A 25,983-nucleotide genomic window follows, 5' to 3' on the forward strand; every position below is an offset into this window, starting at 1 on the left:
ACCCCCGTCCCCCAGGGCAGGACATCCCCTACATTTTTTCACTGGTCATCGGCATCCATCCCTTATGATACCCTTTAATGAAATGGTGAGCCTGCGTGTTTCTCTGAGGTCTGTGCGCTGCTCCAGCAGATTAATCCAGCCCAAGGAAGGGGGCGGTGGGACCCTCCAACCTGCTCTATCACACAGCAGCTGCAGGTAGCCTGGGGCACCCACCCACTTGCAATGGTTTCTGGAAGGGGGGCAGTCGTGTGGGCCTGGGCCCTTAGCCTGTGGAAGCTGACACTGTCCCCAGATAGATCGCGTCAGATTTACCTTGATCCTGGGGAAATCCTGGAATTAGCCGTTTCCCCAGGAGTACTCCTTCGTTTTTGAGCAGAATGGCTTTCAAAAGGCAAGAGCTGGCTATTGCTAATCCCATTAACCCCACTGAACTGTGTCCCCCCAAAAGATATGTTTAAACCCTCACACCCCGCCCTGGACTTCTGAATGTGACCTTAGGTGGAGACAGGGTCTCCAGAACTTATATTTAATCAGTTTAATTTAATTTAATCAGTTAGGGCGTCCTAATTTAATCAGGACGAGGTCATAGGGGAGTAGGGGGTCCTAATCCGACGATCTGAGCCCTTAAACAGGGCCCGGCGAACACACAAGGGACCATGTCACATCGACTCGTCCCTCCGGAGCATCTGAGCATGTGGCCAAGTGGGGTCCACGGGGGTGCATTCAAGTTCTAATCCAAAACCGCCGACTTCCAGCTTCCTCCCTCTCCGCATTTTCTGGTTCTTTCTCCAGGAATGAAAATGCCAGCTTTCTGCCCGTGGACGCCGCCGAGCAAGCATCGTTCAAGTCTCCCCTCCCACCGCCTTTCATGTCCAAGTCAGAGTCTCCCAAAGAGCCCGAACAGCAGGTGGAAGCTCTTCATGGGAGGTCTGAGCTTTGAAACAACCGATGAGGGTGTGAGGAGCCATTCTGAGCACTGGGGAGCACTTACGGACTGGGTGGCTATGAGAGATCCAAACACCAAGTGCTCCAGAGGCTCTGGGCTTGTGACATATGTCCCTGCGGAGGAGGTGGAAGCAGCCATGAACGCATCCACACAGGGTGGATGGAAGATTGTGGAACCAAACAGGGCTGTGTCGAGAGAAGCTTCTCAAAGACCTGGTGCCCACTTAGCTGTGAGAAAGATTTTTGTGGGTGGCATTAAAGAAGTCACTGATGAACGTCATCTAAGAGATGATTTCGAACAGTGTGGGAACATCGAAGCAACTGAGATCATGACTGACCGAGGCAGTGGCAAAAAGAGGGGTTTTGCTTTTGTAACATTGGATGACCATGACTCTATCAACAAGGCTATCATTCAGAAATCCCATCCTGTGCATGGCCATGGCTGTGAAGTCAGGAAAGGGCTCTCTAAGCAGGAGATGGCTCGTGCTTCATCTGGCCAAAGAGGTCGAAGTGGTTCTGGAAACTTTGGTGGTGGTCGTGGAGGTGGTTTTGGTGGGAATGACAACTTTGGTCACGGAGGAAACTTCAGTGGTCGAGGTGGCTTTGGTGGCAGTCAAGGTGGTGGTGGATATGGTAGCAGTGGGGATGGCTATAATGGATTTGGTAATGATGGAAGCAACTTTGGAGGTGGCGGAAGCTATAATGATTTTGGCAACTACAACAATGAATCCTCAAATTTTGGACCCACGAAAGGAGGCAATTTTGGAGGCAGAAGCTCTGGCCCTTAAGGTGGTGGAGGCCAATACTTTGCCAAACCACGAAACCAACATGGCTATAGTGGTTCCAGCAGCAGCAGGAGCTACGGCAGTGGTAGAAGGTTTTAATTACTGCCAGGAACAAAGCTTAGCAGGAGAGGAGAGCCAGAGAAGTGACAGGAAGGCTACAGGTTACAACAGATTTGTGAACTCAGCCAAGTACAGTGGTGGCCAGGCCTAGCTGCTACAAAGAAGACATGTTTTAGACACTACTCATGTGTATGGGCAAAAAAACTCGAGGACTGTATTTGTGACTAATTGTGTAACAGGTTATTTTAGTTTCTGTTCTGTGAAAGGTGTAAAGCATTCCAACAAAGGGTTTTTTTTTTTTTAAGATTTTTATTTATTTATTTGACAGAGAGAAATCACAAGTAAGCAGAGAGGCAGGCAGAGAGAGAGGAGGAAGCAGGCTCCCCGCTGAGCAGAAAGCCCGATGTGGGGCTCGAACCCAGGACCTGGGATCATGACCTGAGCCGAAGGCAGTGGCTTAACCCACTGAGCCACCCAGGCGCCCCCAACAAAGGGTTTTAATGTAGATTTTTTTTTTTTTTGCACCCATGCTGTTGATGGCTAAATGTAATAGTCTGATCATGACGCTGAATAAATGTCTTTTTTTTTTTTTAAAGATTTTATTTATTTATTTGACAGAGAGAAATCACAAGTAGGCAGAGAGGCAGGCAGAGAGAGAGGAGGAAGCAGGCTCCCTGCTGAGCAGAGAGCCCGATGTGGGGCTTGAACCCAGGACCTGGGATCATGACCTGAGCGGAAGGCAGAGGCTTAACCCACTGAGCCACCCAGGCGCCCCAAATGTCTTTTTTTTAAATGTACTGTGTAAAGTTAGTCTACTCTGAAGCCATCTCGGTACATTACCCCAACAGTGTGGAGTTAGAATTCCTTCAGGGTGATGCCAGGTTCCATTGGAAATTTGGGCACAGAACCCATTGTCTCCGCCAAGTCTTGGTGTAGTTGAACTGACAGTAAATGTGTTGTGACCTGGAGTTCCCCATTAAAAGGTCACCCAAGCAAAGTCCTGAAGTTGATTTGGTTATTAATAGGATTGTTGGTACATCCTATGCAATATATCTAAATTGAATTATGGTATCAGATAAAATTATAGATGGGATTAAAGCTTGTGTATTATCCATTATCATGTGTAATCAATAAACGATTTAATATTCTCTTGAAAAAAAAAAGAATGAAAATGTCAGCTCTCTCTATCTGGATCGCCCCCCACCCCCTTACCGCGGACGCCCCCCGCCCGCCCCCCGCCCCGTCTCTGCCCCTCCCCCTGCTCGGACCACCCCACTCCCAGCCCTCGTCCACCCGGTCAGCCCCGCCTCCACTGCCTCCAGCGCGGAGCCCGGCGCCCGTCGGCCCTTCTCACCCCCTTGGGCTCCCACAGCCGCCCAAGTGGGATCGGGCCGCTCGTTTTCAAACTTGGCACGAAGAGCGCAGTGTGTATCTTCTGCCTTTTCCACTGGACATCCTGTGTGCGAGACCCGTCCCAACGCGTGTCACGAGCTCACGGCCTGGCGCCGGGGGGCTGCGTCCGTTATGGGACCCCGGGCGCTGGCGGGCTTCGGCCAGGACCTTCCGGCACCGGCGCCCCCGGACGAGTGTTTCTAGAGCTGGTCTGTACGGGTGGATTCGCGCGTCCTGTAGGTGGGCATCCCCCGCCCTTTACTAGGTGACCCCAAAACGTCCCCCAGAGGGGCCCGCCGGTTCTCTCCTGGGTCCCCTGCAGCGGAGTGTGGGTGGACGTCCCGCTGCCCCCCACCCCCCACCCCCGGCCTCGACGACCCCGGAGGCACGTGACCGTCGACGCGGCCCGCGCAGTGGCTGGTTTCGCAGTCTGCACCCGTGGGGCTGAGCTCTGGCTCCCGCTGTCTCGGCCCCTGTTCCCGCAGCATCCAAGGGAGTGCCCCTGGCCCCGGGGGGCTACACTGCTAGCTGCCCACCCCGAATCCATCCTTCCTTCTTCCCTGGTTCCTGCGTCCTAACAGAGGTGAGGGCCGCACGGCCATCTTCCGAGTCTCCTGTGACTCAGGTCCTGGCGACGAACCGTAAGCAGTGCTGATGTGTGGCATTTCCAAGTATGGGTCTCGAAACACCGGCCTCGGGCTCTTGCCAGCCGGGAGTCCCACAGGGCCTCCAGCTTGCTTCAGCCGCACAGATAATGATGCTGATCTGCAGGGAGCAGCGGACCGAAGAGCTGGAGGTCCCAGGTGACCTCGTGGACCAGGGCCCCCTGCTACTCTGGACTGTTACCAGGGAAACGCACTTGGCCCCGGGACCAGCGCACCACTGGGTTTCTTGGCTGTAAAGCGGCCTCATCACCCCAAAATATTCCACCGACAGACGCCCTGTGCCCACTCCCAAGGGGCTGTGGGAGGGCTCAGGGACAGAGTCTCCCGTCACACCCCGTCCACACTAAGTGAAGCCTTGAAAGCCTGCACCCACCTCCTTCACGTGTGGATGTTTCTAGAACTCGCAAAGTCTTTAATTCTGTCCTCCCTTGGAATGTTCCCAAGATGATTATGGGAGAAAAAAGTTGGAGGGCTGCTTGTCTGTGGCTTTTCTCCCCTCCCCAGCCCCTCCTTGCCAGTCTCCAGTGAAGAGACAGGCTTCTCGCATACACGACATGCATGTTACATGTAAGTACACAAGTCGCACAACGTGGTCCTGTCAGAACTGTGCCCCTTTCTGATTTTGTTCCCCAGAGTTGGGCAACGTTCTCCAGACCATCCTTCATGTCCGGAAAAATGTAGGGCATGGTGACAGATGGTGGCAAGCTGGAACCCAGGTGACGATGAGGTAAGACTTGGTGTGTTCATGTCCCCAGCTTTTAAAAATGGCATAAGAAGACGTCCTAGCAATGGCGACCGCATGCCACCAACCACAGTTTGTTCAGGTCAGTTTTAGGCACTTAAAGTAAAAAAGAGCAAGGTTAATGTTGTCCTAGGTCGGTAGAGGGACAGACGGGGTTTAGAGAGTGTCTCTCTGCCTGAGAGCGCAGCCCTGAGCGTGGGCACCGAGGCCGGGCTGTCCTGGCCAGAGCTGGTCCCGGGACTTCATCTCTCGAAGTTTCTCCGTGGAGGCCTGCCAAGACCCATGCGAGTATGAAATGCTGAGGTGTGTGCCATCGCGTCTATGCTGGCACTAATCTAGTAACTGGGGGGCAAAGTGACGCACCCTCCAGTCACAGAAGACACCCCAGGGCGGCCCGGCCCTTCAGAGCCGTACCTGGCGTCCTCACTGCCCGCCCTGAGCTGGGAGCTGCAGGGGCTGTGGGTCACGGGGTGTCATCCTGCGGACTCCTGGCTGTCCCTGTTCGTGCGGGGACACCAGGGCCTTCCATGGCTTCACACTCGGGCTTGTTCTTTCTTGTTCACTCTGGTGAGTAGGACGACACCAGGTTTGTAATGGTGGCTTTTTTCTTTTCCCCTGGCCAGCAGTCTAGTCTTTACCCCATGTCTTACCGCTGCAGTGTGTCTGTGGGTCAGGTCGGTCAGTGCCCTACTGATGCAATCTGCAAGCTTTACTCAACCTTATGGACCAATAATCTTGGGGCACCTGAGTGGCTCAGTCGTTAAGCCTCTGCCTTCAGCTCAGGTCATGATCTCGGGGTCCTGGGATCGAGCCCTGCATTAAGCCCCGCATCGAGCTCCCTGCTCAGTGGGGAGTCTGCTTTTCTCTCTGCCCCTCCCCCTGGCTTTGCTCTCTCCCTCTCTCACTCTCTCATAATAAATAAAATCTTCAAAAATAAAAAATAAAAAAGGAACCAATACTCTCCCCCCACAATCAAATTTTTACTCAAACTCTTTATACAATAATTTACTTTTATTACAAGTTTGTTTTTTCTGATTAAGTAATATACGCTTGTTTTAGAACATATGGAAATACAGAAACGTATAAAGAAGAAAATTAGAATCTTCCATAATTCCACCGCCAACTGCGGCTAAAATTGCTCTGCATGTTCTACTCTCGAAACACTGAGCCTCAGCTCACGGGAACTTCTCAGACCCAGCCAGAGGCTGTCTTTCTTCAAAGGCTTCATGTCTTTCCCACAGAATAGAAAACAGGAATGAACAACATAGAAAAAACATACTCAAGCAGAATGAGGTTTTTTTACAAAGTAGTTTCCTATAAAATCTCCATTTCTGCAAATGCCTAGCAGTCAAGAGACTTGAATGCAGACTCTCAAGCATTTATTAAAATAAGAGTAGAGAGGGCAGGGGGCTCATCTCCAGATGCCCCCCCGACTCCTCGTGCTGTGGGGGGCAGTGTGGCCACCTTTCCTGCGAACTGGAGGTTTTTCGGTCTTAGGGGCTGCAGCAAGGCGGCGAGGGAGCCCTTGGGAGGGGATCTGGCGTGAGGAGAAAAGGAGGCAGAGTCAGCCTCCCCGCCACTGCGGAAAGGCACCGAGCGCAAGGGGCCATGGTCACTCAGCAGAGGGGAGAGACCACGCTACGGAAGATGGACAGGAAGCAGGGGCCAGATCCAGCTGGGGACCGGTCAGTGAGAGCCCCTCCACGCCCCCATCCCTGCCCCACTACCCCTCACCTCTTTCCGGGGGATCTCACCCAAACGGGAGTCTGTGTTCCTTCTGGGGACGTCATCCCCTCGGCTGTCGGTCCTGCCACACAAACGGAGGGATGAGGATGGGGAGCTGCCCCCCACCCCACTCCCCAATCTGTCTTGGGAAGAAGAACAAACGAGACGGACCTGGGGGTCCTGCGGAAGGACACCCGGCGGACTCGCTAGGGAGGTACACTAGGAGTCACAGTCCTAGATTCTGAGCTCTCAGCTTCGGGGTAAAGAGCGGAAAACTAGGAGGACATGAAGACACAGAGGTGGCAGTCACAGGTGAGGAAACGGACACTAGAAAGGAAGAGACCAGAGAGAGGCGGGAGCCCCGAGGGACAGAGGAAGAGAGAAGACTGTGGGTCCACTGCTCCCCGCGCTTCCTTCCCCGGGAAGGAAAAACGGACGCCTCTCCGTGGCTCTGTGGTCCACACCTGGCCCGCTCCTCCCTGCCTGAGCCGGGCTGCCCATGGGCCACCCCCCCGCCCCATCCTGCACTGCCCTCCAGGCTGGTACCTGCTGTGTTCCTGCCTCTTCAGGTAGAGCAGCAGGTCCTCAGCTGGCAGCGCCCCCCAGCCCCGAGCCTGGTACAGTCGCAAGAGCTGAGACACGTCCATGAGCTGCCCCACGGGAGCCAGCCCGTCTCCACCTGAGAGGCGCAGCGGGAACCCAGAAGGGCCTTCAGTCCCAGGTACTGGCTCCGCACCGAGACATCCCCTGTCTATGTCCCGGGAAGCCATGGCCCGAGTACCGGTGTCTGGGGAGCTGCCGCTGGGACCGCTGCTCTGGGACTGGCTTGAAGGAAGCTCGTGCGCCCGGAAAAGACTGGACGCCATGGCCAGGGGCACTTTGGTTTTATGAACGGGGGGTGGGAGGTGTGGCACGCGCGGGGCTTCCTCCCAGGACGGGACAGCCAGCGGACCTAGCAAGAAGGATGAGATGCGACAATCAGGAAAACGGGGCAAGGGACAAGGAGATGTCCCCCCACCCCCTCTGGCCCTCACGAGGGTCTATGACCTTTGCCATCCCCCAAAGGTCCACAGTCAGATCCCGCCTTCCCCAACCCCGGCCCCAGCCTTCTCCAGAGTCGGCCCTCACCAGACTTCAGGGGCAACAGATCCACAGAGGGGGCCTCGCTGTTCTGGGGGACCGTGTCCAGCAGCTGTGGGGACAACACAGTAAGGTTCCCTGAGGACCAATAAAGAAAGACACCTGGGTCTGGGAGGGAGGCAGAGGCCAGGGAAAGTTCCAGAAGGGGGTTATGAGACAGAAATCAGAGGAACTGGGACAGAAGCACCAGTCCTGAAAGGGGGGGCAGCTCCAGGAGGAGAAAATGGAGAAGGGGAGAAGGAGGTGAGGTGGGACGGGCAGGGGCCCTCTCTCACCTGCTGCAAAAAATGCTTGAGGCCCTCAAGCTGGGAGGGGGGCGGCAGCCCCTGCTTGAGGAAGCTGTCGCCGTCGGACCCAGGATCTTCCTCAGGGAATGGCCGCTCCGGCCTGTGGTCAGGGTGGAAGGTCCCGGCTGGAAAGGGAAACAGCCTCGTGTGTGTTGTAGGGGAAGGGAGTCCGCTACAAAGGAACCCCAAATGCCCAGAGAAAAAGGCCTATTAGATACAGCAGGGGCATCCCAGCTGGGAGAAGGGGAGGGTCGGAGTTTGCAGCCGCTGGAGAGAGGCCCAGCTGGGTTCCGAGAAGCGTGGCGGGGAGGGGAAGGCTGTGCCACAGGGACTCTGAGCCAAGAAACCCCACCACAAGCTCCCCGAAGGCCAGAAGCTGATGTTCAGAACGGCTTGAAATTAAGGGACATGCTCTGGCGCGGAGGAGAACTCGCCCTCATTCTTTTTAATTGTGACTACTTATTTCTACATTTAAAGTTGTGATGTCACCCATCCCTCATTCTTCACTGGACCCGGGCTGTCGGGCCTGCACCCCAGAGCGCCTCTGTCCACCCAAGTGGACGCTGGTGAGCCAGGAAACGCCACCGCACCCAAGGAACAGTGACCGACCCATTGGGGCACCTCTCCTTGAGCTGGACCTGAGACACAGAGACACCGATGTCTCTACCGTTGTCTGGAGTACCGGCTGCGACCAGTGTCACAGCCAGTCAAACGGCGGAGGAGAGAAGAGCAAGAACCCGGCAGAGAGCATGATCCACTGAGGAAGGAGCTGTGCGGGGAGAGGCAGCAGCTGCGCGGGAAGAGGCAGCGTCAAGGGCCCACGCGGCCCCAAATTGGCTCCGGGGGGCACCCGGTCCCAGCTCCGCTTCCCATCAAGCCCAGCGGCGTCAGACTGCCACGAGCTCTCGCTCCCTCTATCCCGGCTCCTTGCACCTCCTGGTCTCAGAGACGGCTGGGGGCTGGGAGACTGCTGGAGCCCCACACAGAGAGGAGGTAAGAGGCTGCCTGTGAGGGACGCGGGTCCCCACTTACCGGAGGATGAGGTGAGCTTTGGCTCCAGGGGCTGGAAGGAGTGCTGGCTCTGGAAGGAGGGGCCCAGCAGGAGGCTGAGGTCCTCGGAGGGGCCGCAGAGGACAGGCGGCGGCCCTCCGAGCGACTCCTCCCCAACTTCCCGGCTCTGCTGCAGCGCGGGCTTCAGGGCCACGGCCACGGGAGGCAGAGGCCACAGCCTCCGCTCCCCCTTCTCCGGCTCCTGAGGCCCAGGGCTGGAGGGGCTGGTGGCGGGGACCTGGGCACAGAGGAAGGAAGGCGGCTCACGCCCTATGCACACGGACCCGAGACTGGGTACAGGCGCCTTGATTCCAAGCTAAAGATGACACGTGAGCAGAAAGCCCCTCGGAGGGGATCTGATAACAACCACCACCTCCCATCCCATTTTCCAATGCTTATTTTCAACCTCTCAGTTCCTGCTCCAGAAGCTGTACAGGTAAGACAGGCGGGCACGGAGACGTGTGCGAATGATAACTACATCAGCTCTGTGCGTGGAAGCAGGATGGAAAGGACGACTTTGATGCCACGAATGCACACTTGAGTCAAGTGAGAAGTCCCGCCGCCACGCACGGGAGGCCACCGCGGGGGCTGGGCGAGCACGAAGCACGAGCCTCGGGGGCTGCTTCCGGGCAGAGCGCCAGAGCCCATGGGCAGGGGAGGACGGAGAGCACGTCCCTCCGCACGCCTTTACAAACTGTTTGATTTCCCTTTTTTCACGTGCACATTATTATCTCTTCCAAACGAGATTTTAGCTTAAAAACTGACGAATTACGGCCAGGAAGTGGAAGATGTCGCCAGGACAAGGCGGGGTGAGACTCCTCTGGGGCTAGGGGAGGAGAGCTGGGTCCCCCCGGCCGGGGCCACCCTGGTGGAGCGGCGACCATGGCGAAAAGACTTTCTTCCTCTTCAAGGAAGCACACAAGGGTTGCCCCCCAATATGGTTCTAGGACCAACCTCAGGACCAGCCGAGTCCGAGGGGCGATGCCTACCGGGGGGTTCGCAGGCAGGGTGGGGGCGCTGAGCAGCTGGTTCGCTTCCTCCCAGTGGGCCTGCAGCATGGCCTGGAGCCTCTCCACCAGCTCAGCCCGCTGCTCCTCCAGCTGCTGGCGGCCGCTCTGCAGGTCGTGCACCCGGGCCTGCTCCCGGGCCAGCCTGGGGGAGAGACGACAGAGGGGATGGGCGGCCTCAGAGCAAGCGGGCACTCGAGACTCGGAGAGGTGCCCGGGCCGCTGCAGACGCGGACAGGCCCACGGAGGGGGCAGCTCTCTGCCCTGCCTGGTTTGGGCTCCGTGAGCGGGAAAGGGCGGCCGCAGGGACCGGACCTGAGCTCGTAGTCCTGCAGCACCTGCCGCTGCCGCTCCTCCCGCTCCGCTGCCTCCCCCTTGAACTGGGCCAGCTGAGAGGACAGTTCCTGCTGGTGCTGTGCGCTCAGGTCCCGCAGCTGCTTCCTGGGAGGGCGAGGGGGAGGACGGAGAGCTGAGCCCGGAGGCCAAGGTCATCAAAGGGGAAAGGGCCAGAAGCGGTGCCTGTGAGGGCGAGAGCGCCAGCCAGCCTGGTCGAGGCCTGGCGGGGTTCAGGAAGGAGGGACAGAGCGGGCGTCTCAGAACGGGGTCCCCGGGGGCAGACCCTGAGGTGAGGGTGTGTGGGACAGTGGCTCACTGAAGAAGTGTTTCCAGAAAACGCTAGTCGGGGAGAGGGGAAGCGGGAAGTAGGCCTGGGAGGGGCAGGGGAGGCCCAGCACTGTCCCCATCCAGGCAGGGGAGCACCCAGGAGGGCCCAGCACCTGTGGTGCTCCCGCAGGGAGGCGGCCTGCCGGAGGCTGCTCTCCTGGGCCTGCGCCAGCCGCTCGGTCACCTGCTGCTCCAGCCGCACGGCCAGCTCGGACTCCAGCTGCAGCCGCTGGCTCTCATAGCGCGCCTGGGGGCGAGAAGAGGTGAGCTGAGGGCTCCCCGGGCTGGGGCTGAGGAGGGAGGAGGGAGGCAGACAGAAAGGCCAGGGCCCCCGGCCCCACGCCAGAGGGAGGAAGAACAGGGAGGAGGGAAGGGAGGCTCCCAGGCGGGACTCCGGGCTTCATGCGAGGGAAAGGACAGGTGACACCGGACAAAAGAATTATCTGTGTAGCCTAAAGCAGGGGCAGGTCAAAGGAGCCCATCTTTATACGGGCAGTGAAGGTCCCTGTCCCCTCCGCCTAATGCATGGTCGGGCCGCATCTCAGGCTCCTTCCTCTCCTTCCTCACAGTCCTTCTGCGTCTCTCCAAAACCCGACTTCCCCACGCGGAACCGGACTTCCGAATCCCACAGTGATGATTCCTCATCTCTGTCTCATGGGGTCCTGCCTGCCGCACTGGCCACCCGCCAGCCCCGCAACCCCGCGCCCTCTGCTCCCCCCTCCAAGTGCCCAATGGGGGCGGATGCTTTCTCCAGATCCGTCCTCAGTCCTTTCCCCAACCACCTCCTAACATTCCGGGTCCCAGAGGCTTTCACGTGTGTTAGTAAACATGGGGCACTCGGGCTATGTTTTTTCTTACCATTTATACCTTTCTAAATCTGTCTCTTTCGCTGGACTTTTATGCCCACACACCCAGAAGCCCCCTGAATAAGGGTTCTTGGCTTACCTCAAACAAAACAGCTCCAACACTGAGCTCATCTGGTGTTTTATACTCGAACCTTCTCCTCCTACGCGACTTCTTGCCTTGGTTCACGGCATCGCTCTCCATGGGGACACCCGCACTATAGGTCAGCCCTGACTCTCCTGCTTCTGTCCACCTTACAAAGGGCCTTTCCGTTCTACCTCCTGAACATCTCCTGACTCTAGTCCCCCGCTCACGACTATGGCCATTCACTACTAGGTCACGCCTACTTGATCTGGCCTCTCTTCTACCCCGCACCCTCTCTCACGTTGCCCCAGGAGATCCTCCACTTTGTGCCCGAGCGAAAATTCTAGAACACAAATGTGCTCAATTTTTCCTTGTTTGAAACCGTCCAAAGGCCACCGCTGCCTGAAGAATGGAGTCTGGCTGCCCAAAACGGCTTGCACGGCAACCCCACACGGTCCGCTCTCCTGCCATGCGAAACCCTTCACGATTCTACCAATGTAGTTTTTTTTTTTTTTTAATTTTGTAAAAATTGTGGTAGAAAAAAGCACGTAATATAAAATTTACCTTCTTAACCACTTCTAAGCGTACAGGTGAGTAGTGTTAACTGTATTCACAGGACTGTGCAGATCTCCAGGAATTTTCATCTTATAAAATGAAAACTGTATGCGCTGTTCCCCATTTCCTCCCACTCCAGCCCCGGTCTAACTTCTGCGTCCCAATACTGACTGCTCTAGACAGCTCACTGCCTGCATTCTCCTGGTGGAAAACTTAAAGAGCTACTCCCTCGGAGCCGCCGATGGCCCTTAAGTAATCTGCTCTACAGAACGGGCGTCCAAGGCTTACGTACAATGACGCTCACAGCAGCACTACTTTCATAGTGAAAAAATTGGTGTCCGTGTACATTTCTCATCGAAAGGAAAATGCTTAAGAAAACTTATAATGCCCCCATTCACTGTGACATTACACAACTCTTCAAAGTCACGATGTCCATCTTTCTGCACGTACTGCGCGTATGGGATGTGGAAAGATGTCTCTATTAAGAGGTAACAGTGACAGGTTGCAGCAAATACATGTTTTTTTAAAGCAGCAACCCACAGGGCGCCTGGGTGGCTTGGTCAGTTAAGTGTCCGACTCTTGGTTTCGGCTCAGGTCATGATCTCCGGGTCCTGGGACTGAGCCCCTCACCTGGCTCCTCGGAGGGAGTCTGCCTGGGATTCTCTCTCCCTCTGCCCCTCCCACCACCCCCAGCTCCTTCTCTCTCTTCCCTCAAATAAATAAATACATCTTAAAAAAAAAAAAAAGCAGCAACGCACAGACTCAAATGAAAAGATCCTGAAAGGACACATACAAAGGGGTGTGGTAACAAAGGCAATCAGGAGGGCACCTGGGTGGCTCAGCAGGTTAAACCCTCTGCCTTCAGCTCGCGTCATGATCCCAGGGTCCTGGGATCGAGCCCCACATTGGGCTCTCTGCTCAGCGGGGAGCCTGCTTCCCTCCTCTCTCTCTGCCTGCCTCTCTGTCTACGTGTGATCTCTCTCTGTCAAATAAATAAATTTAAAAAAAAAAAAAAAGAAAGAAAGGCAATCGGGGCGCCTGAGTGGCTCAGTGGGTTAAGCAACTGCCTTCGGCTCAGGTCATGATCCCGAAGTTCCGGGATCAAGTCCCACATCAGGCTCCCTGCTCCACGGAGAGTCTGCTTCTCCATCTGACTTTCTCCCCTCTCATGTTCTCTCTCACTATCTCTCAAATAAATAAATAAAAATCTTTAGAGAAAAAAAGAAAGGTAACCAAGAGTTTCTACATCTGTACTATTCAAACTTGCCTGACAGATAACTTTTATATCATAAAAGTATTTTTAAAATTTCTTTGGGAACCTCCCAGCCATGTTGATGTTGGCTCCCTTCTTTGTCCATAATATTTACCTCCAATAAATTCACTTTGGCTGAAGTATGCGTGTTATAATTTCTAAAGTAACTCCTAAACAGACAGAAACTTTAAAACCACCTGACAAAAGAAGGAAAATGAGAAAAAAGTAATGAATCTCAAAGGTGACAAGGAAGGAGAGAAGAATAAACATTAAGTAAGACAAAAGGAAATCTAAAGTTAAAACATAGACCCAACCATAAATAAATAAACCGAATGTAAAAGCATTTGATGCTCCAATTAAGAGACAAATATATAAAGGCTGAAGTAAAGATTACAAAACTATTGGCCAGGCAAGCTCTACTTTAAGGAAAGAGCTTAAAAAATATTTTTGAAAAGGCTGGTGTAAGTCTAGTATCATCGTATTATGAGGCAAAAACTGATTCTAAGGTAAAAGGCCTGTAGAGATAAAGAGAGTTACCTCATATGGATAAAACATCCAATTTACCAGAAAAGATGTAGAATTTTAAAACTTATATGTGCTTAACAATGACCTTAAAGGGGCGCCTGGGTGGCTCAGTGGGGTAAAGTGTTTGCCTTTGGCTCAGGTCATGATCTCAGGGTCCTGGGATAGAGCCCCGCATCGGGCTCTCTGCTCAGCGGGGAGCCTGCTTCTCTCTCTCTCTCTGCCTGCCTCTCTGCCTACTTGTGATCTCTGTCTGTCCAATAAATTTTAAAAACTTAAAAAAAACAAAAACAAACAGAAAAACACAATGGTCTTAAAATGTATAAAGCAAAAATTGACAGCCTACAGGAGAAATAGAAAAATCCACATTCAGTAAGGTGTTAACAGAAAAAAAAAATCAATAAGGAAACAATGATTTAAATAGCGCAATTAAACTCAACACACATACAAATAGACACATACATAACACTTCACCAACAACTGTAAGATACACATTTTTAAGCACACATGAGACACTTAGAATAATGGACCATAGATTAGAACAAAAAATATGTATAAAAATTTTCAAAGAATTTAAGTAACAAAAATGATATATTCTCTCACATCTGCAAGAAACTCTCCAGTGATGGGGGCAGGGGAAGGGAGAGAGGGGGACAGGGAGGTGCAGCCAAACGGACGAATGTTGCAAAATGTCAACAGGTGAATGTAAGCGTCATTCATTATACTATTCATGCAACACTTTGTTAAGATAGAAATATTCCAACACACAAAGTTGTGTGGAATACACTTAAGCAATTTTTTTAAAAAGACCATACTCTGTAATCACAAAGTTAAGCTATAAATCAATAATAAAAACATAAGTAAAGGGGCGCCCGGGTGGCTCAGTGGGTTATGATCCCAGGATCCTGAGATCGAGTCCCGCATCGGGCTCCCTGCACATGGGGGAGTCTGTTTCTCTCTCTGCCCCACCCCCCACGTGTGTGTATGCGCGCGCTCTCTCTCTCTCTCTCAAATAAATAAATAAAACCTTTAAAAAATAATAATAAGTAGGGGGCGCCTGGCTGACTCAGTCAGTAGAGCATGCAACTCTTGGACCTCAGGGTTGTGAATTGGAGCCCCACATTAGGTGTGGAGATTACTTAAAAATAAAATCTTAGGGGCGCCTGGGTGGCTCAGTGGGTTAAGCCTCTGCCTTCGGCCCAGGTCATGATCTCAGGATCCTGGGATCAAGCCCTGCATCAGGCTCTCTGCTTAATGGGGAGCCTGCTTCCCCCCACCCCCCCACCTGCCTCTCTGCCTACTTATGATCTCTCTCTCTCTCTCTCTGTCAAATAAATAAATAAAATCTTAAAAAATAAATAAATAAGGGGCGCCTGGGTGGCTCAGTGGGTTAAGCCTCTGCCTTCAGCTCAGGTCATGATCTAGGGATCCTGGGATCGAGCCCCGCATCAGGCTCTCTGCTCGGTGGGAAGCCTGCTTCCCCCTCTCTCTCTGTCTGCCTCTCTGCCTACTTCTGATCCCTCTCTCCCTCTGTCAAATAAATAAATTTTAAAAATCTTTAAAAATAAAATAAAATAAATAAATAAATAAATAAAATAAAATCTTAAAAAAAAAGAGAGAGAGAAAGAGGAATGAGATTTGACAGGAACGTCTCCTGTGGAAGCCCAGACATTGGGATTACTAATCGAAGACATTGAATCAACATGCTTAAATATGCTCAATGAACTATCTGGACAACGAACTGGAAATCGGAATAATGAATGAACAAAGAGAAAAAGTCAACAGAGACATAACTTAGAAACAAACCAAACAGAACTTCTGGAGCAATAAAGTACAATTGATAATATTAAAGTTTTACTAGGTACCACTCCATACCCCTGTTTCACTATACACCCCTACTGAAATAACCGAAATCCGGAACGTTGACCACAACAAATGTTGGAGAGAATGTGGAGCAACACGAATGCCCGTTCATTGCTGACGGGAATGCAAAATGGTACGACAACTCTGGAAGACACGGTGGTGGTTTCTGACAAAACAAAATGTACTCTCACCACGCAATGCAGCAGCCATGCTCCTTGGTATTTACCCAAAGGAGTTAAAACACTTAAGTTCACACCAAAACCTGCACATGGCTGTTTACAGCTTTATTCTTAACTGCCAGAAATGAGAAGCAGCCAAGGTGTCCGTCAGTAGGTGCACAGCTAAATATACCGCGGCACACCCGGACGGCAGGATATTATTTAACACTAAAAAGATATGAGCTATCAAGCCACGGAAAGACACGGAGGAAACGTAAATGCCTACCACTAAGTGAAGGAAGTGAGTTTAAAAAGGTTACGTATCGTAGGACTCCAATTATATGACATTCTGGAAAAGGCAAAACTACAGAGGCAGTAAAAAAGACCAGTGGTTGTCAGGGGCTAGAGGGAGGAAGGCGTGAACAGGACATGCGCCAAGGGTTTTTAAGGCAGTGACACTGAGTGTGACACTATAGAGGTGGATACATGTCATTAGAAATTTGTTCAAATCCATAAAATGTACAACAGCGACAGGGAACCCTAACGTAATCTGTGGGCTCTAGGTGATAACGACGTGTAAGGGTAGGTTTGTCCATTGTAACCAACGTTCGACTCTGGTGGGGGACGTTGGTAATGGGGGTGGCTATGTGTCTGTGGAGGTAGGGGGTATATGGGAAATCTCTGTACCTTCTGCTCACTTTTGCTCTGAACATATAACTGCCCCCCAAAATAAAGACTATTTAAAAAATTCACCAAAGGGACTCACTGGCAGAGTTCAGCAGGAAGAAGAAAGGGCCAAGGAACCGGAGGATAAGCAACAGAAATTGTGCAATCCAATGAGCAACAAGAAAAAACCATCAAGAAACTGAACAGAACCCGAGGGACCTGTGGGACATCCCATAGATGCATTAGCAAAGTCCCAGAATGACAAGAAAGAGAGAAAGAACAGGAAAAAAATCTGAAAAAACAAAACAAAACAGCCCAAAACTTCCCAAATAACAGACATAAATCTACCCATCCCCCAAACTCAACAATCTCTAAACAGGATGAACTAAAGGAGATCCACACTACGACACAGCACAGTCATACTGCCAAAAGCCAAACACAGAGGGGCACCTTGGGGTTCAGGCCGTTAAGCGGCCAACTCTGATGTTGGCTCAGGTCGTGGTCTCAGGGTCATGGGACCGAGCTTGTGCTGAGCTCAGCGTCCGGCTCCCTGCTCAGCAGAGTCTGCTTGTCTCTCTACATCTGCTCATCCCCTGGCTCATGTGTACATTCTCTCTCAAATAAATATAATCAAATAAATATATAAAAATCTTAAAACAAAACAAAACAAAACACAGAGAAAAGAACAAGAGAGAAGCCCCTTGCCCCCTAGGATAGCACCTCTGTAAGACTGACTGCCGACTTCTTGTAGGAAGTCAGGGAGGCCAGAAGGCAGTGGAATGCCACATTTCAAGGGCCAAAAGAAAATCAATGGTCAAGTGAAACAAAATAGGAAAACCTTCAAGAACAAAGAAGAAATTAAGTCATTCTTGGATAAACAAAAGTTAAGAGCATTCATTTCTAGGAGACCTGACCTACCAAAAATGAAGGGAGGCCTGCAGGCCCGTGACCTGAAGCCATACGAAGAAATAAAGAACGCCGATGCACGCTGCTCCGTGAGTGAACACAGACACCTGAGCTACCGAGCTTTCCGTCGGTAGCTCCTTTCTTCCTATGGGATATAAAAGGCAGGTGCACCAAACAGGACGATTAACCTGTGTCTGTAAAACTGTGTAAGTGGAGAGACGCAGATGTACGGAACACTGGTTGTGCACTGTTGAAACTGAAGTTAGTGTCCTTCACTAGTGACCATTACTGTAAGACATTAATTGTAACCTCAAGGGAATCATTAAGGAAATGACTTTAATATAATGTACAGAAAAGGAAAAATGAAGAGAATCAAAAACGGTACACAAAATATTGATGAAATACTCCAAAGAGGGAGTAACGGGCGACTGAAAAATAGAAACAAGGAAGACGTACGGAAAACAAATAGTTAAATGGCAGAAATCAGTCCTTCTTTGCCAGTAATTACTTTAAATGTAAATGAATTAAACTCTCCAATTAAAAGGCAGAAATTGGCAGAAGGGATTAAACAACAAAATAAAACAGGATCCACTATGTGTGGTCAACAAGAGACTCACTTTAGATACAAAGACACAAAAGCCTGTTAAGTAAAAGGATGGAAAGAGACAGCCCATGCAAACAGGAACTAGGAGAGCTAGGGTGGGGACAAGATGATTGTTAGACAAAGTAGATTGTAAGCCAAAAAAGGTTATATCAAGGAAAAATGACAATATAAACATCTATGTACCTAACAGAGCCCTGAAATATATGAAGACAAACGGGCAGACCGCCGTGCAGTAGTGGCTGAAAGCATCAAGACCTCCCTTTCCATAACGGAGAGAACATTAAGGAAATCGATAACTTGAATAACGCTAAACCCGGGCACTACTGCGGGATTCGACGATGAACAAAAATCCTTGCCTTCAAGAAATCCACAAGATTTTAAAAGGGGCAGAAAGGAGCATATTAGGAGAAAAATTCAAACAGGAGAGGGAATGGGGATCGTCAGAGGCTGCGGATCCTACTCAGCGCATGAGGAAGACCTCACTGCAAAGATGACCCAGAGTCAAGAATCGTTCAGTCGCTCGACAGTCATCTATCACGCTACTTCAAGAACGTGTGTGCTAGACAGCCCCCCCCACAAGCTGATGGCTCCCCGTTGGGCCAGGACAGTTCCCAGCTCCCAGGACGCAGCACCCACAGCAGGGCTGTTGTGCAGACTCGGTGAACACCTGGCGAGCGGCATTCCGGAAGGCTATGGCCGCTCAGGCACCGCTGCGGAGCCGGACCAACATGTCTACCCTCGGTCCTCCACCAGTAGTTAGTTTCCACGTGGTCAGTCTGCCACTCCTGCGGGCTGGGTGAAAAGTAAAAGAACGGTCCTCTTCCCAACACTGGCCTCACTACCCCAGAAATTGGGTGTGTCCCCTTACATGCATCGTTAATGAGGAAAGTCACTCAGGCTGACTTGCTCTGGGAACCTGACAGGTGTGCACTTACCACAAGCTTTACACACATAGTAGTCCCCCCTCCACGGTTTTGCTTCCGGCCCTTTCGGTTATCTGCGGTCAACTGTGGTCCCCCAGCAGGCCATCCCCCTCCTGATGCAGGAAGGTCGGTAGCAGCCTAACACCATGTCCCATGCCTGCGCCCGCGCCTCCTCCACCCCCCCAGGTGGGCACCTCCCCATCTCATAACCTCACCTGGAGACCGGTGAGGGCGTGACAGTGAGCAGCGCAGAGAGACCATATTCGCATAACTTATCGTGGTCGGCTGCTCTAAGTGCTCAGGTTGAAAACTAGTGACCGTCCATCTCCTACTGTGAATACCTTGTAAATTAACCTTGACCGTAGGCGCGGCCGTACAGAAAACACGTGGTACATACAAGGCTTAGCAGGACGCGCGGTCTCGGGCACCGTGTGCCCCGCAGACGAGGCAGAAGGCTTTAGGGCTCAAAATTCCCATAAAAAATGGCAGCATTGGCCATGACTCCCAAAAGGTCCCTAGGCCTCAGACCGATGGCAACCTCAGGACCGCGCCGCCCCCTGACCTGCACCAAGCTCATCTCCAGCTGCAGGGCATCCTGCTCTCTCCGGGCTGTGTCCAGCTCGCCCTCCAGCCGCCGCACCTCCGACTGCACCAGTGCCAGCTGCTGCTGGGCCTCCCGCGCCGCCTGCGCCTCCCTCTGCGCGTTCCCCTGGGAGAGGAGATCCAACTCAAGTGCGAGTGCCCCTTCCTGCCCCCGGTCACCTCCCTTCCCCAAGGCATCCTCCCTCGCCCTGAAACCCAAGCTGCTGCTCGCCCTCTTCACACCTGACTCTCTGCTGGGCTCTGGGGCATCTCCCTCTTCGGTCTTCTGGGTACCAGGTGCCCCCCCAGGCCCCTCCTGCTGGCCCCGCCCCATGGACAGTTCCTGGCTCTCCAGCCCCTCCAACCCACATTCTGACGCCCGTCCCATTCTGTGGTCTCCCACCCCGCGACGGCTGCTCTAACCTTCTCCTTTTCCAGCTGCGCGCGCACCTCCTCCTGCAGGGCCCCGCAGCGCTCCTGCAGCTGGCGCTCCTGCTGGGCCCAGGCCTGCCGCTCCTCCTCCAGGGCCAGCCGCAGCGTCTCCAGCTGCCGGTGCTCGCTCAGCTGCCCCGCCCGAGCCTCATCCCGCTCCTCCTGCAGGGCCCGGCTCCGCTGCTGCTCCAGCTCCAAGTTCAGGGTCAGCGCCTGCCGCTCCTCCTCCTGGAGTCCCAGGGAAAACCGCGACCCTGAGCAAGCCCTCAAGAGACCAGCCGTCTGCCCCCGTCCTGTGTACCCGCTGAGAATCGTGTCCCCTAAAAACGCAACAGCTGTCAGGCCCACAGGCCCGTGACATGGCAAACAGGAGCGTCTGTTCCAGAACTCGGTACATCCAGGTTCAAATCTGTTTGCGTCCCAGCTGTCACTCGCTACGTGTTCGTAGGCACACCTATTTCTCCGCCCAAGTTGGCCTCATATCTAGGGCCTGCCTTGTGAGGATTACGGCAAAGAGCACACAGAGAGCAATGAGCCGCGTCGGGCACGCACTCAGCGCTTGATACGCAACAGCGGTCGCTATCGCCATTAAAAGAAGCTGCACCAAGACTAGAAGGTCCAGCCTCTGGTCATGAGTCAGCCAAGCAGCAGCCATGACCTGGGGCTGCGGGATAAAGCCCGTGAAGAGGACAAGGACCAGCTCGCATGTCGCCAGCACGTGTCACGCACACGACCAAGTTCCAGACCCGGCTAATTCATACGCATAATCATCGTACCATTTCAGCAACAGGAAACCTGACGCAGTCTCCCCCCATACTTATTCTGGCTCTGCCCTAGACCTGAGTCCCCAAACCTGGCTGCACAAAACCACGTAGGAAACTGCTGATATTTCGGCATATTTCAGGTCCCCAGCCCCACAACATATCTACTGAGTCAAAACCCCCGGCGACAGGTCCCTGGAATCTACACTGTAGGCTGATCCCCCAGAGGGTTCTGGTGAGGCGATGATTTGGAGTCTCTCAAGCCAACTTGGCAGCCAAGCCCCGTTCACAGAGGACCTAGCAGAACGAGCGTTCTAAGGGACAGGCTTGGAGAAACACACCCCTGGTGCAGCTCCCACACCCACCGATGGCCCACAGCACTCTAGAATTCGTGAGTGGCCTCCCCTGGAGTGCACCCAGCCCGGCCCTCTCACCAGAGTCTCTCTTTCCCGTTGCTGCAGTCTCACACTTTCCTGCTCACGAGTCAGGGCCTCCATGGCCTCGGAAAGGCTCTGCTCCAGGTGGGTCACTGTCTTTCAGGGACAGGGGAACACAGGACAGAGGAACGGAGGGGAATCCCCGCACGTTTACACTGCAGAAAGCTTCCGCAATATCAACTTTAAAAGTGAGCCCTAACTCCGTGACTTGGGGGCCTGAAGAGAAGACTGCGCAGTGTGGGAAAATCTAGGAAGACGTCGAGGACGCAAGTCTGGCAGCAGGAACAGTAAAGGCAGGGAGGGGGATGGGGACAAGAATGGCCAAGCTTGCAGCTCCGAGACTGAGCTCAGACTGCTGGGGACCCGGATTCGGAGCTATCTGGACCCCCTTCCCCTATCGATCTGCACCGCAGGCGCTCATGCTGTCCAATGCGGGTTGCCCACCTCCTGCTGCTTGATCCTGGTAAGCTCAGCTGCCTGCCGTTCCTCCTGGAGCCCCCGCAGCACCTCTGCCCGCTCGGCCTCATGACGGTTCCAGCCCTCCACCACTCGGGCCAGGGTCTCAGGGGAGGAAAGGCAAATGGAATTTCACAGTAATTTTTTGGCCCTGGTTCTGCCCGTGGGGGCGGGATCAACAGCCACTTTCTCCCGGTGGTCGGTAAACCCACCCGCAGCTCCTAGCATGAACAAAGAAACGCTGGGCGGCCACCCTGCCTTTCCTGTTTCTCGGCACCCCCCACGGAGAGACCCACCCGCCTTCTGCCACCCTGGCACCTTGTCCAGCTGCTCGATCATGACATCCTTCTTGCGGTCAGCAGTCACAGCCACAACTAACTGCTGTTGGAGCTCCAGCACCCGGGTCTGGAGGCTCTGAATATGGCGCTCACAATGCTGGGAAGGAGGAGGACAAGCCTGGGTGTCACCATCTCTAGTCTGATGAAAGCATCAAACTTCCCAGCGCCTCTCAGTGAAAATGGGCTGGAGACAGGGAGCCCAGGTGCCAAGAACAGAATAGGTCTGGAGAAGAAGAATCAGGAATCCTGAAGCAGGAATCTGGAGGCCAAGACCAGCTCAGGAGACAGGGCTTGGTTTCCAGGCTATTCTGTTTCCTGGATCTCCCGAGGAAGACTCCCGTGGACCTTCTGGCAGGACAGCAACAGCCCACACTGCAGAGTGGGAGGTGACTCGTGCCTAAAGCAGCTCACTGGGCACAATGGTTAAACGTGGCCAAGGAGAAAGGAGGAAACCTTTCATTCAGGCCCAGGCAGTTTCAAACAGACGAACAGACGGTTCCAAAAAGGACAACACAACCAATGACTGTAACCTTTCCCCTGCCTAGTCCACCTCTTTGCCCCCTTCAGATACGCTGAGGCTTGCAGAGACAGTCCATTGTATCACCAGTAGCCACAAAGCCTTTGCAAAAGCCAGCAAGGCCTGTTGTTCATTCCCTACACGCTTCTGGAACATATCCTTGTGTCAGGGACATTCCAGACGCTAGGAAGACAGTGCTGAACAAGATAAGGTCTGATCCTCAAGCAGCTTAAATTTTAGAGGAAAGAAGCAGACAAGATATCTGGGACTGTGATAAGCTATAGATATATATATATATTTTTTAAAGATTTTATTTATTTGACAGAGAGAGACAAAGCAAGAGAGGGAACACAAGCAGGAAGAGTGGGAGAGGGAGAATAAGGCTCCCGGCTGACCAGGGAGCCTGATGCGGGGCTCAATCCCAGGACCTTAGGATCATGACCCAAGCCGAAGGCAGATGCTTAACCGACTGAGCCACCCAGGTGCCCCTGTGATAAGCTCTATGAAGGAAGCACCCAAGGGACCCGAACGCCCACCCAGAGGAGAGGTGTGCATCTTAGACGGGATGGTCAAAGTCGGCCTCCCTGAAGAGCCACCTGAGCAAAGTCTCAGGTTACAGGCCCTCAACCCTCAGCCCTTCCCAGCACCCAGCCTATTTCTAATCTTTGCTACTTTCGAAAGAAAGCCTTGGTGACTCACCTTGCGACGGGTGTGCTCAGAATCCAGGGCATCTCTCAGGCCTTGGAAATCTGGGGGATTGACGGGGGGCCCTGGGCGAAGACTGGCGTAGCGGGGAAACAACTCCTCCAGGGCTTGGGCTGAGCTAGACGGAGACAGGTCTTGCAGGGGCCGGGTGCTGAGCAAAGCAGGCAGAGAGTTATCAGGCTGTGGAAAGCTTTCGAGAGCCCCTAGTCCAAGTGTGATATTTTACAAACAACGAAACGGAAACTCAGAAAGAGCAAGAAACTTGGCCAAAGTCATAGAGCTGGACAGCACTTAGGTACTGTGATTCACTCCGCACTGCTCCTCCCTACCACGCTCCTAGCAGTAAAAGTTTTTGCAGGAACAAGCCAACTCTTCTGGCGGAAGAAGGACTAGAGGTTGGGAGAAAGCCAGGTACTAGGCAACAGATGCCCACGTTCAAGGAGTAAAGGGGGATAGAAAATAAGAAAAGGAAAGGATGAAAACCAAAAAAGCTAAGGGACAAGCCTCTTAGGTCCCAAAGAGACAGAAAAGCAGGGAAGACAGAACTAAGGAAGAGAACACGCAGCTTTCCGGAAAAAAAAGCTTGCAAACTAGGAGAACCCCAAGGGGAACTCACTTAAGCAAGGTGGCTGTGCTGTCACTGTCAAAGGAGTCCTCTTCTCGTCTCTCTGAGCCGGGACCTGGAGTGACAGGATCGCCTGCAGGCAGCCAGAGGGACCGCACAGCCAGAGTCAGGTAAGGATAGGAACAGGGAGCACTTGAAGACGAAGAGAGGAGAGGGCCTTTCCTTTTGACTTTATGCACTCCTCCAGCCGCTCTCCCAAAGAACTGGAGCCTTTCCTCCTGCCCTCTCTTGTCTCAGATGCCTTCCACTCTCCGCCTTCTCCCACCCCTTAAATCTGGGTTTAACTCACGATAGGCCACATCCCGGGAGTTCTGGAGCATGCTCTGTAGTTGACCCCGAACACTTTCCATCTCAAAGATATGCTTGGACCCATCCTAGAAAAAAAGCAACATGGAGATCAGAAGCAATCTGAATGACTTATGTTCTACCTATTGCCAGGGTCCCTGGCATCTGGGTCCTCTAAAACCCAAGAATTTTTACTCCAGCACCTGGGATAGCCAAGAAAACTGGAACTGACTCAATAAGGGTTGAAATTCAAATGTCTACAGAAACCAGGTAAATAAATAAATTAATTGGGCACATTAAGACAAGCCTGGTGAGGATCCTTGCCAACTAGAGAGCAAATACCTCATCTAAAGACCATACAGTCCGGGGCTATCAGTTTTCCAAACTGCTCCTAGTGCCTGTCACAAGATACCTCCGGTTTTCCAAACCCAACCAGTGTGCAACACTAATAACCAACCTCTCTGTGACATGCATAATTGATTAGACTGTGTTTTAATGATTGTCATGCCCAACTGTAAACCATACAGTCAAACTAGCTTTGAGCTGGAAGGAGCTTAGCAAATTTTGCTATCCTTGCGTTCCTAGCTCCCTCTTGAGTTGAAGAAACCTTATCCTCGTTCAGTGCCCAAGTCAAGGCACAGCAACCAGTCCCATGGTGCAGGTGTCTCTGAACACAAAACCCTAGAAGCTTCACAATTTTCCAAATTATGGCATCCCCCAGGCCACTTCCACCCCCATAAACATTTGCTCCCAGGAACAAGTAGAAGGGACTCTGTCGCTTAAAGGAATTTGAAATCCAACAACAGGAGTTCAAGTCTCAGAAAAGCAACATTTTTTTTTTTATTTTAAACCAGCGCCCATTCCAAGATCCTAGAGGTCGCCAAGACACACCTCTCTCACCTTTTTCTTCAAGTTGTTCTCCAAGCCAACCGACAAGCTGCGACTCAGCTCCTGGGCCAAGCCATCTAACATCTCATGAGGAGGTGGGGAGGTGGTGGGGAGATACAGCTGGGCTCGGGCGGTGGCCTCCGCCTGGCGACTAAGGTGCAAAGAAGCATAGAGCTGGGAGGTCACCTCAGAGGACACTTGGTTCAGCCCGGGGGCTTCTGATGAATCACTCAGGAGATCCTCAGCCCGGAGAGGTGAGCCGGGGCTGGTAGCTGATGTCGCCATGAGTACAAGCACGAGACAACTCCAGACAGCAGAGCTGGGAACTCCCGGTCCTGCTTTAGGAGACCCCAGGGGGGCAAGTGCACCCCGAAAGAAGATCTGGGAGAAAGGAGGACTCCAAGCCAAAGATCCTTGGTGAGTAACAGCAGGGAGGCTTTCTGGATAGAGGAAAGGTTTCCAGCGGTTCCAGAGGCCATGGGAGAGGGCAAAAGCATTTCCTTCCACAGCCCCTGGAACCGGTGGAAAAGGAGGGTGCAGCGAGGTGGGGGTGGGGACAGAAGACCGAGGGGCGACAGCACAACTGCAGGTCCCCTGGAGTGCTGAAGACCAACTTCTGGCACAGGCTCTTATACTCTCCCACCCAGAACGTGCAAACTGAAACCCAATCCAACAGGGGCCTGATTTCCCTCCAGCAGTCTTATTTGGCCTTCACCTATCCCCGGGTCTCCGAGAGACAGGACCCTCACGCTCCCCACCTCCTCACGGCCCCCGCCATGCACCTGTTCTACACACGGTCAACCCTCCTGTGTATCCCCTCCGACCGCTCCTGGCAAGAAAGCCATAGCAAGGCTCCTCGGAATCCCTCCTCCGTGAACCTTAGGCCATCCCCTCAGACCTCTCTAAAAAAGTCCGCCGCCCTCCAGCCTAGCCTGAGACCCTCTATCCCGACCACCCCTAACGACTCCCCGCCACACAACCAGACCTCAGTCCCGCTCAGTTTGCCAAAGTGTGGACCAGGGATTGTCCCCCTCCCCTGGGCCCCGGTCCGGGAGACCAAGGACCCCTGCACAGCCAGCCCCGCCGCCCTCCCCACACTCAAAACCGTTGGCAACCTCCC

General features: G+C 53.2%; 2 protein-coding genes across 11 annotated transcripts; one reads left to right on the forward strand and one right to left on the reverse strand.

Annotated features, from left to right (window-relative positions):
- The first annotated feature begins 989 nt into the window (after positions 1-989).
- LOC125087330 (heterogeneous nuclear ribonucleoprotein A1-like) lies at positions 990-1,899 on the forward strand. The gene has a single exon (XM_047707536.1). The coding sequence runs from the start codon at positions 1,005-1,007 to the stop codon at positions 1,731-1,733; it is 729 nt and encodes a 242-aa protein (XP_047563492.1). The 5' UTR covers positions 990-1,004; the 3' UTR covers positions 1,734-1,899.
- A 3,664-nt stretch (positions 1,900-5,563) lies between these two features.
- Positions 5,564-25,983, reverse strand: CNTROB (centrobin, centriole duplication and spindle assembly protein). 10 transcript variants are annotated; one of them, XM_047707753.1, is made up of 20 exons: positions 25,849-25,983; positions 24,867-25,014; positions 23,980-24,064; positions 23,682-23,763; positions 23,060-23,216; positions 21,824-21,940; positions 21,494-21,610; positions 21,047-21,145; positions 19,843-20,079; positions 19,400-19,546; positions 10,575-10,708; positions 10,114-10,239; positions 9,781-9,943; positions 8,774-9,029; positions 7,730-7,866; positions 7,443-7,506; positions 7,096-7,266; positions 6,861-6,993; positions 6,324-6,396; positions 5,564-6,126 (listed from the first exon to the last, which is right to left on the reverse strand). In XM_047707753.1, the coding sequence occupies exons 2-20, from the start codon at positions 24,945-24,947 to the stop codon at positions 6,001-6,003; spliced, it is 2,505 nt and encodes an 834-aa protein (XP_047563709.1). In that variant the 5' UTR covers positions 24,948-25,014; positions 25,849-25,983; the 3' UTR covers positions 5,564-6,000. The 10 variants fall into 10 exon arrangements, 6 of the variants coding, with proteins under 6 accessions (XP_047563709.1, XP_047563704.1, XP_047563703.1 ...); XR_007123436.1 differs by adding an exon at positions 6,486-6,589 and having other exon boundaries at positions 6,045-6,126; positions 6,344-6,396; positions 24,867-25,983; XR_007123437.1 differs by adding an exon at positions 6,486-6,567 and having other exon boundaries at positions 6,058-6,126; positions 24,867-25,983.

This window comes from Lutra lutra, chromosome 16, assembly GCF_902655055.1.
Source record: "Lutra lutra chromosome 16, mLutLut1.2, whole genome shotgun sequence".
NCBI lineage: Eukaryota > Metazoa > Chordata > Mammalia > Carnivora > Mustelidae > Lutra > Lutra lutra.

Excerpts from the sequence above, each read along its gene's own strand:
- CNTROB (XM_047707747.1), bottom strand. The coding sequence starts at position 25,148 with ATGGCGACATCAGCTACCAGCCCCGGCTCACCTCTCCGGGCTGAGGAT. Across the intron at positions 24,065-24,866 it reads TGAAGAAAAAGGTGAGAGAG|GATGGGTCCAAGCATATCTT; the intron begins GTGTGTCTTGGC and ends CTTTTTTTCTAG. Across the intron at positions 9,944-10,113 it reads CTGCAGGACTACGAGCTCAG|GCTGGCCCGGGAGCAGGCCC; the intron begins GTCCGGTCCCTG and ends TCTCTCCCCCAG.
- LOC125087330 (XM_047707536.1), top strand. The coding sequence starts at position 1,005 with ATGAGAGATCCAAACACCAAGTGCTCCAGAGGCTCTGGGCTTGTGACA.